Below are 10,846 nucleotides of genomic sequence, written 5' to 3' on the forward strand. Positions count from 1 at the left end.
CCTGAATTTCCCCCTATTACATAGGCATTATAAGAAGTAACACTGTAATCACTTATGGCCAATTCAGGTGTGAACTCACAGTCATCTGAATCAAATAGAGTGTAGTTATACATTTTTAAAGGGACATAACCCAAGATTCTGCCTGAACCATTTGTATTTTCAAAACAGATAAGTTTTAAGTAAGTCCAGATTGTATTTATGGGTATTCTCTTGTGGGTTGGAGGTACCTTACAGATAGATTTGGCTATAGGAAGGTCACATGTTAGGTTTTGTAAGCTTTCAAGGCTTAGGGGCGAAGACATTAATTCTGGATCATCATGAGTATGGTTAGCTTGGGTGCATATCAAAGTCAGTTAAACTGGCATTGTTGGATAATCACTGCATGGTGGCAGCAAAAGAGTGTTGAAAGGCAAATAAGGTTGTCATTGCAGCAAGCAGACATAAGAATCTGAATATGTTCATCTTGAAATTAGACTAAAGAGCTAGGATAAGAAAGGTTGTTTTATCAAGAGTTTTGTTCATGTAAAAATTAGGCAATGATTACAATGTAATTAGAAAATGAAACAAAGGTGGTCCAAGGGAAGACCAGGAATAAAGGAATAAAGCTACTGGGTGGAATCAAGTATGACTGGCCTGGTCCAGGGTCTTGAGAGAGCTGTCTACATCAGGTGTCATCTGCTTCAATCTCAGAATGAAAATTCTAGTGGTGGCCTTGGATTGTTTAGAGATTTTCAGCTTAAGCTCTCCAACAAGCTGAGATGACCACTCAGGTGTCGGTGTCCTTTTTAAGTGAAAAACATGAATCCATGAGTCAATATGCTTAAGCTTAGCAGCACAAGGATTAGTTAGTAATACCTGATAAGGCCCTTTCCATCGGGGGTGAAGGGCATCTTTATGGAGATGGCATTTCCAATAGACATAATCTTGGGGGTGGAGACCTTGAGGTAGATCTTCTCCCAGGAGCGCGCTATGGAAAGATTGCTCTATGAGCTATGAGTTAGTCTCAAGGGCCCCTATGAGTTCTTTACAGCAGAGCAGGACGCCTCCTTTTGGCACTGCATGTTCATATATCCCTTGATCTAATCTCATGGATCTGCTGGTAATGATTTCAAAAGGAGAAACAGTCTTTGTTTGCTAAAGGGAGTAGAGCTTAGGTTGAGTGACACCAAGGGAAGAGCCTTACACCAAGGCAGATTAAAAGTCTCTACAAGTCTTGCTATTTTGAGTTTTGGTCATCCTATTAGTCCATCCTACAAGACCAGAAAACTAAGGATGATAAACACAATGAAAATGTTGCAAAATCAGCTAGATCTAGAAACAGACTGTATAATTTGTCCTGTGAAAGGAGTTCTCTGGTCTCTGTGGAGCTCCAAGGTCATTCCCCAGGTGTGGGAGATCTTTCCTAGGGTATTTTACATACTATTGAGGCTGTGACTTTGCAGGATGGCAATGCTTCCACCCAATGAGAAAACCTGTAAGTCATTACTAACACATATTCGTATCCTTGAGAAGCAGGCAACTAAATAAAGTCCATTTCCCATACCTCAAAGGGTCTAAAGGCAAGGGAGTTTTATAGAATTGAAGTTTTTCTTTAGATACCTATGTTCTTTTTTTTGCTAGTTCTTATAACCAAGAGATGCTTCAGAGGGTAAGCAGAGGACAAGGTCATCTATGTAGAGTAAAAGGGTGGACTGATAAGGGATATATGCCTTTAAAATTTGGGAAAAGTAAATCAGCTTTCAATGTAGTTCTGAGGCATTACTGTCCAAGCATACTGTTCTTCCCATGTGAAAGCAAATAAAAATTGGCTTTCACAATCAACATAAATGCTTTAAAAAAAAAAAAAGAAGAAGAAGAAGAAGAAAGGAAGAAGGAGGAGGAAGAGGAGGAGAAAGAGAAGAAGGAGAAGAAGGAGAAGGAGAAGAGGGAGAAGAAGAAAGCACTACAAAGAGCTGTAACCAAACAGAATTTACTTTTCAGTGGTATGGCTGAGAGTAAGGTATGAAGGTTAGGCACAGTTGGGTACCTAGGTATGATTACATTATTTATGGCTCTTAGATCTTGAGCAAATCTCCATCTCCTTCCGGGAGGTATTTTTAACAGGTTGGATAGAAGTATTACAAGGGCTTGTGCAGGGAAAGATGAGGCCTTGTTTGAGATATTTTCAATGATAGGTTTGCTTCCTTGAATGGTCTCTGCATTAGAGGGTACAGATAGATGCTGGGCAAAGGTTTATTTTTGTCCATTTGAATTTTCATTGCTAGTATGGAATGAATGCAACCAATGTCCATGGCATTTTTTGACTAAAGTTCATTTGGAATGGAATCTAAAAGAAGGTTTGGATCATTTAAGGTAACTGAAAAAACTGGAATAGTTATGAATGAGTCCATAGATGAGTCCTCTTGAAGGTCTTTAGAAGCTCAAGATGTAAGCATATTTTCCCCTTCTGAAAGATGAAAATATAGGTTTTGTGAAATTCAAGAAAGTCTCGTCCTAGGAGATGAAAAGAGACAGAGAGAACTAAAAGAAATCAGTAGGTTCCTTGAAAAGGTCCAAATTGAAAAGGAATTGGAATGGATCTGGAGATAATCATGGGCCGATTGGAAACTCTTACCATTTGTATGGTTTCAGTACTCTCAGGAAGAGAAATGGAGGCTGGCGGGGTTAAGAACTGATAAGGTGGTAAGGTGGCTCTGATATCCATCAGAGACCTAGTTATCTCATTCTCATTAGATCAATTTTTCCTAAGAAATTAGTTAGGAACATGGGGAAAATCCCTTTTTAATCCCGGAGCAACCCTATTGCTGAGAAAACTGCGGTATTTCCCTGAGGGGGATTCACAAATTCTATGAGCTGTTGGCCTTGTAATTGCCTTTTGAGCTCTAAATAATCTTTTTTCTAATACCCAGGCCTTTTGCAATAACTACAAACACCTTTAAATGGTGGTTTGCCTTGGGGACCCTGAGAAGAGAATTTAGCCATCAATTGTTATAATTGTAGGTTTATTACTCCAGTTGCCTAAATTTGGGCATTTAGGGCTGTGTAGCTTTCTGTTTTCTTTTTATATAGCCCAGGAGAGTTTCTGAGCATAGTTTCCTAAGTCATGAGTTTGCATGGTGTCCCAATTAAGTTGTAATTTTTTTAACCTGTTGTTCAAGTTTGTTTTGTAGGCCCTTAACAAAGAATGAATTAAAAAGCATTGAGGTGTCATCACTGACTTCATCTAGGCTGAAATACTGTTTAAACACCTTTTCAAATCTATCAAAGTAATCAAAAACAGTTTCATCAGGTTTTTGAATACATTTTAAAGTTTTCTTCCAATCAGTAACTCAAGGAAAAGCCTGAGGTATCTTTTCATAAAGCTGTTTAGACAACTTTGAACCTGAGTTCATGGCTTTTTGTCCTTGAAAGTAGTTGTTCATAGGGTTTTTCCATCCCACTTTGGTCCTTCTCCTACAAGCAGGTGGATAAGCTGATAGAGGTCAGAGAACTCTGGCTCATATGTTTGAACAGTGAGCAGAAATTCTTAAGCAAACCCAATGAGGTCCTCTTTGGGATTAGGAAAATATTTAGTAATGGCACAGAGCTCAGCTTTAGTCCATGGGATATTAGAAATAAGAGGCTCTCATCCAGGGCCAGGCCTATCTGATGGCTTGACTTTAAATGAGGTGGTAAGAGCAGGGTGTGTCTAATGGAACCTCAGGTTCATCATTATGAAAAAAAAAGGGGGAGTTCAGTGAGTGAAGGATAAAGATGGAGAGGAAAGGCAAGCAGCAAAGGTGCAGAGGTGTAGATAAGGAGACACTAGAAGTTTCCTCAAGTTTAGCAAGCTTCTGAGATAACTGGGAATTTGCTTTGGTTAATTTAGAATCTGTGGAATGAAGCAACTTTTGAATCACTTGTACGTTTGGAGGCCTCAAAACGCCAATTAAAATACGCTTCCTACAAGGTTGCTTATTTGTAGCCTTTTTTCAACTGACTATTCAGAGAGACTGAATTAGGGATTTCAAAAGAGCTCCAAGTTGACCAGTTTAACTGTAAACTGTCCTAGGTAATTATGGTCCAGTAAGACAGAAATTTGCAAGATGAGGAGGGCTTATAATTTTTATACACAGATCCAGCACAAGTTCTAGAAGGCAGCTTTTCAGCAGCCATTCCCTTAGAAAGTGAGCTTTCTATTTTGCAAGAGTAATTACTCACCAGACAGGCATTTTAAGTTCCATAGACAAAGCCACCAGGGAGATGACAGAGTGCATTGGACTCTTGTTGGTACCTTAATCAAATCAACAGAGGCACCGGAAAAGGAGGCAAGTCACTCTGGATCCCATTTCTCTGATACCATGTAATGTCAATTAATTTTGACCAAGAACTGCAAAGCAAACAGAAGCTTTATTTGGGGTCTTTAGAAATTGCAATCTGCACACACAGATTTGAGTAGAAACTCAACTGTGTTCTGAGGGGGAAAGAAAGAGACAAAGTTTATAAAAATAGAAAAAGGGGGGCTTGTAAACGGGTTACTCAAATTGTTTTGAAAGAGTTGTGATTGGTGCTAGCAAGCCAACTTACATTGTGCTATACATGATTATTGCTTAGTCTATTGCTAAGTGACAATTTTATTTCTTAATGGAGAGTTCAGTGATGCAGAACCTGTTTCTAGAACCATATCAGAATACAGCCATTTGTGGTTTTGCCTAGTTCAAAAGTTCAATTTCATATGTAGGGAGGGTATGTTGGCTCAGCTTCCTGGAGGCCTCCTGGCTCCATTTTAGATTGCTCTCTTGAGAGTATTAACTCCACTTTGCTATTTTTTTTCTTTCATAGTGTCATGTTTAAAAAGGCCTTCACCATCCAGAGACTATAAAAAGATTTAGGAAATATTACAAAAAAAAGCGATCCAAAGAGGTGTGCAACTTTGCAACAGATGTTAGATTTGGCTTTTATAAATAGTTTCATAAACGGCACTCTTGTAAGGACGGAGATTGGAGGGAGAGCACCGAGGAAAATTATACTTTTGTTTTTTCTATCTCATTCATCCCCTTAAGCCCATTTCTATTCAGGTAAAATTAGGTTTAAATAAATGTTAAAGATTGCCATAAAACAAAAATTTAAGTCACTAAAATATAGACTAAAGGGATAGAATGAAATGGAGATGATAGGAAAGAGGAAACTCATGTTTTCTGTAGTGTCGTAATGTTTCATCTGTTAAGTCGTGCATAAATTATATACATCCATAGAACCATCAACAATAAGAATGTGAAAGTATTATTCTACCTCCATAGAGCCAAGCAGACTACAACACTAAAATGTCTATGTTTAAATGCAAGCTAACATGAAGAAAATAAAGTATTAAAGGTGCATCAGGTTAATGCAGAAGAAACCCTAAGGCGCACTGAAGCACAATTACAATGTGAAGTCACAGGAATAGTCATATGCTGGAGTGCTGTCATCAGAGTTTGCTTCCTTTTGATCACAGGCTTTGGGCAGAATGTGTGGTAAAGACAACAATTAGTACATTAGTCCCCTTTATCTGTGGTTTCACCGGTTTTTGGTACCTGTGGTCAACCATGATCCAAAAATATAAAATGGAAAATGCCAGAAATAATTCGGTAAGTTTTAAATTGTGCACCACTCTTCTGGGTAACATTATGAAATCTCACACTGTCCTGTTCCATCCTGCCTGGGATGTGAATCCCAGTATTCACATCCACTGTATTCACACTGTATATGCCACCTCCCCATTAGCCACTCAAAAGCCATCTCAGTTATCAGACTGACCATTAGTCTTTATTTTACTTAATAATGTCCCCAAAGCACAAAAGCAGTGAAGCTGGCAACTCAGGTGTGCCAAAGAGGAGCTGTAAAGTACTTCCTTTAAGTGAAAAGGTATATACATATAGGAAAATAACATAGTATATATAGGGTTCATTGTTAGCCACAGTTTCAGGCATCTACTGGGAACCCTGGAACATATCTCTTACAGATAAGGAGAGACAATTGTAGTTCTAGTCTCTATAGAAAGTGATGATGGCTACAAATCCATTTTACAGTAAGAGAACTGAGGCTCGATGTCAGAAAGAGTGACAAAGGTAGGATTTTAATTCAGGTTGGAGGCCCTTACTATATTTACTGCCTTATAGAATAGCCAATTTAGCTTAGTTGTAGGAAAGGGGAATAACTGCAAATTAGCAAGTGTGAGGAATCCAGAAGAATGAGAAGAGTTTAAAGAAGTCATTTTTAACTGCTGATTGTTATCCAAGAATGGATAAAATCAATTTAATAGGCTACGATTGACATTTTTAAAGAAAATAAGACATAATAGAATAAAATACAGAATATCCAAGTATACTGCACACAGTATAGCGAGTCCTCACTTAACATCATCAATAGGCTCTGTGACTTTAAGCCAATGACATATGACATATAACAAAACCAATTTTACCACAGGCTAATTGATACAAACAAGAGTTAAGTTCCAATGGCATCTCATCAACATTATAACAGAAGGATGTTATTCGAAGACCTGCTGTGTTGTTATACCTGAGTGTGCTTTGTGTACTAGAGTCATGATGTAACATATATTTCTTACTATGGGTCTTTTTTTTTTTTTTGGCCAATTGTTTATTCATACTGCATTTTACTTTTTATTTTTTTCCAGTTTTATTGAGGTATAATTAATCAAAAAGTTTAAGACTTTTTGAAAACACAGAGATCAATGGTGCTGGTACTATAAAGACAAGGAAACTAACTGAATCCATAGCAGGACATTTTTAAGGAGCTATTACATATAAACATTTTGATTATGAGAAGATAAAAAGAATGCTGATGCTTTATTATATTTTAAAATTATTACTAATTGTACTACATACCATTGCTCTAGAAATCTGAAACCATACCCAAACAGTAAAATATAATATGCTTGCTTTACAGTTAATTGTACATACTCTTACCTCACTTATATTTGAATCTGTTATCTGCCCCTGCAGGCTCATTATTTTAATCAGTCTATCTTTTATGTTGGGAGGCAAAGGCTTAATGTCTGTGATATATCTGGAAATATTCTTCATGAAGCACCAAAGGCATCTAAAATAAAAATATAATATAGTAAATTATACTGTACCAGTACTGATTCTTAATATTTGTTTAATGCTGTTTGTTAACACTTAGTCCTTTCATAAAGAGGATGTACATTTAACATTAATATCTATAAATTAAGGTTCATAAGATTCGAAAGCCTAGTCTGTGTTCAGTTATGAAAAAGTTGCTCTTCCTCTTAGAAGAGTGATTTTTAACTGAGGTGATTTTAACTTTTTTCTCAGCATACCTCATTTACTAAAATGCATTCTAAATGACCGAAAAAGCATTTTTTCTAAATCAGTCTCTTTAATGCCTAAGACATAAGATTTCAGTCACATATTCCTAAATAAACATTAAACTAGGACCTACTAATTGACAAATTTTATCTGTTAATCCATCATTCTTGTTTTCATTATTTTTCTTAAAAATTATGCAGGTAAGGAAATCACTAGAGAAAGAACTATAACTACAAAGATTCCAAATCACAGAGATAAACTTAGTGTATATGCATAAAGTAGAGTTATCACAGCAAGCAACAATCAAGACCTATACGACCAACATATCTCATACGTGGACTGAAATTCCAATTATCTGAGAAACTCATATTTTAAACAAATACAAGTAAATCTTATTTAATTCCTGCCTGCAAATACCCCTACATATACACAATTTTACATTAATGAATAAATGTGGCCATTCACTTGATTTTTTTGTTTTTTTAGTAGAATATTTTTTCTTTTCCTCTTTTGGTTGTCTCTGCCTTTCCCTCTCTTATCCTTCCCCCTTCCATTAGGTTAATTCCTCATACTAACTTAGTATATGTTCTTATTTTTCTCTGTGCTTATACAGATACACACATACCCACAAATACATTTAAAAGATGAGAGGAAATCATTGTTTCCTTAAATAGCAGCATTCTATTCTCACTTTTCTACATCTCGTTTTATTTGATAGCTTATGAAATTCTTCAAAGCATCAAGTATAATTTTAGTTCACCTTTAATAGCTATCCAATATTTCACAGTGTGGATAATTTATTTAGTCATTCTTCCATTGATAAGCATTCCACCATTTCAAGGATATGTTAACATATGTTGTCAGATTGTTTTCCAGGAACTCTGTAATACTTCATTATTTTGTCATCTGTGTTGTAGGGTTCCCTTTCATCTACATCCATCAAGCAGTAGGTATTATTGTTCATTTTATTCATTTTTTCCATTTATTTCCATTATCTCCATTTTCCAATTCTATCCCCCATCACTCCAGCAAACCACTCTAATGTCTAATGTGTATTCTTCTGTTGTATTTGTCCGTTAAACACGATTGTTGTATGCATGTATTTCTAACTCATGTATGTCATAGATTTGTATAGTTTTTCACTCAGCACTATGTTTTTAAGATCTACCTATTTTTAAATGCTGGAAGATCTTATGGGTGAAAAGTAGCATGTCATTATTACTTTAATTTGTATTTCTCTAATTATTAGTAAACTTAACATTTTTTCATGAATTTGCTACCTGGATGTGCTTTTCTCTAAATTGTCTATATATAGCCTTTGTCTAGTTTGCTATTTTTTGACTTAAATTTGTAAGTGTTGCTTTTGTTGCCAAATACATGATTGACTTTTCACATACTCTATATTCAGAGACTGTATATTCTCTATTTGAGAGATGTAATGTTCTATTACATATATGTATCTAAATATCTCTGTGTATGTACACATATGTGCAAACAAATTTATTATACAAGTATATATGATTGTTAATAGTATTATTTAATTCTTCTATGTTCTTATATTTTCTACTGAATCTGTAGAACACTTAGTTTGCAATATTGTATTTTGAAAGTTTTCCTTTCATCTGTACTAGTTTTTGCTAGTTTATGAGCATTACTGTTTTAAAATGAAAAATAAATACAGAAAAATGAAATTGATATAAATTCGTGTACCCAAAATCTAGAATTTTAAAATGTTACTACTTTATCATATTGTATCAGACATCCTTCTTAGAACTTAAAACATTTCAAATAAAATTAAAGCCTCCTTTTGAACACCTACTCAAACTTACTCTTTTTATCTCCCTTTGCAGAGGCAACTACTACCCTGAAGTTTTTAAGTTTCTGTCCATGATTTTATTATACATTTAATAACTAAACATGTAAAAATAAATCCATAAATAACATAGAGTTGGCTTTCTGTATTGGTAAAATGCAAACTAGTGTATTGTTTCTAACATGATTGACCTCCTCAATTGTCCATGTAATTTGATATCATTTTTTATATTGTGTTAGTTGCATATTCATGATCATTACATCTTCCTGTGAAATATTTCTTTTATCACTGAGTAGTGTCTCTGTCTACCCATATTATTCACTTCAGAGTCTATTCAGTCTCGTTTTAATATTGTTCCACCATCTTCCTTTGGCTTTTTTTGTTAATATGTTTGTGAAATTCATCTGCATTCATGTAGATAGCTATAGTTTGTTTAGCTTGTTCATGTCCATTTTCACTGCTGCATAATATTCCATTCTTTGAACAATTTATCTATCTCTTCTATTGCCGATATACAGTTGGGTAGTTTACAATTTTTTACTATTCTGTATAATACTAATATAAATACTGTTGGACATGTCTTTTTGTGCACATGTATCTATGTTTCAGTTGGCTATATTTCTAGGAGTGCACATATTAGCTCATAGGGTATGCATACGCTAGCTTAATGCCAAACAGTTTTCCAAAGTGGTTATACTAATTCACAATCCTACCATCAGTAAATGAGAGTTCCTGGAATCCATGTCAACACTTGACATTCTCACTCCTTTTAGTTTTAGCCAATTTAGTGAGTGTATAGTAGCAATGCAATGTGGCTTTAAATTATAGTCTCTGATTATTAATTTGAGCACATTCACAATTCTTTTTTTTCCCCCAAAAGTACAAAATGCTTTTTTTTCATTAGTTAGTTACTTGTGAACTTGAGTATGCGAACTTTTTTCATTAGTTACTTGAGTATGGGGCTCATAAGAGAAACACTGATATTAAATATAAATGAAGATTGAACTGGTTGAAGTCTCCTTAATTTTCCTTTATTTTAAAAAAATTTTCAATTACAGTTGACATTCAATATTATTTTATATTAGTTTCAGGTGTATAGCATTGTGCTTAGACATTTATATAATTTACAAAGTGGTCCCCTGTTTAGTCTAGTACCCACCTATACATAATTATTACATTATTATTGACTATAGTTCTTATATTGTACTTTACATCTCTTTTGTAACTACCAATTTGTTCTTAATCCCTTCACCTTTTTTACCCAGCGCCCCAACCCCTCCCATCTGGCAACCATCAGTTTGCTGTCTATATCCATGAGTCTGTTTCTGTTTTGTTTGTTTGTTTATTTTATTCTTTAGATTCCACATATAAGTGAGATCATATGGTATTTGTCTGTCTCTGATTTAGCTCACTTAACATGACAACCTCTAGGTCTATATCTATGTTGTTGTAATTGGTTAAGATTTCATTCCTTTTTATGGTCAAGTTATATTCCATTATATATATGTACTACTTCTTCTTTAATCAATGGTCTATTGATGGACACTTAAGTTGCTTCCATATCTTGGCTATTGTAAATAATGCTGCAGTGAACATAGGGGTGCATATATCTTTTCGAATTACTGTTTTGGATTTCTTTGTATAAATAACCAAAAGTAGAATTGTTGGGTCATAAGGTAGTTCTATTTTTAAAAAATTAATTAATTATTTTTATGGTGACATT

The 10,846-nt window shown here is 34.9% G+C and overlaps 1 protein-coding gene across 3 annotated transcripts in view; it reads right to left on the bottom strand.

The window, feature by feature from the left end:
- The window catches only part of AMN1 (antagonist of mitotic exit network 1 homolog), a 43,650-nt gene that overhangs the window by 22,211 nt on the left and 10,593 nt on the right, over window positions 1-10,846 (bottom strand). For all 3 annotated transcript variants that reach the window (XM_011363138.2, XM_011363137.2, XM_023532393.1), the window contains exon 2: window positions 6,948-7,080. In XM_011363138.2, coding sequence (XP_011361440.1) covers window positions 6,948-7,064 — 117 coding nt within the window. In that variant the 5' untranslated portion in view covers window positions 7,065-7,080. The remainder of the gene's footprint in view (window positions 1-6,947; window positions 7,081-10,846) is intronic.

The sequence above is a fragment of the Pteropus vampyrus genome, unplaced genomic scaffold (genome assembly GCF_000151845.1).
Source record: "Pteropus vampyrus isolate Shadow unplaced genomic scaffold, Pvam_2.0 Scaffold82, whole genome shotgun sequence".
NCBI classification, from domain to species: Eukaryota; Metazoa; Chordata; class Mammalia; order Chiroptera; family Pteropodidae; genus Pteropus; species Pteropus vampyrus.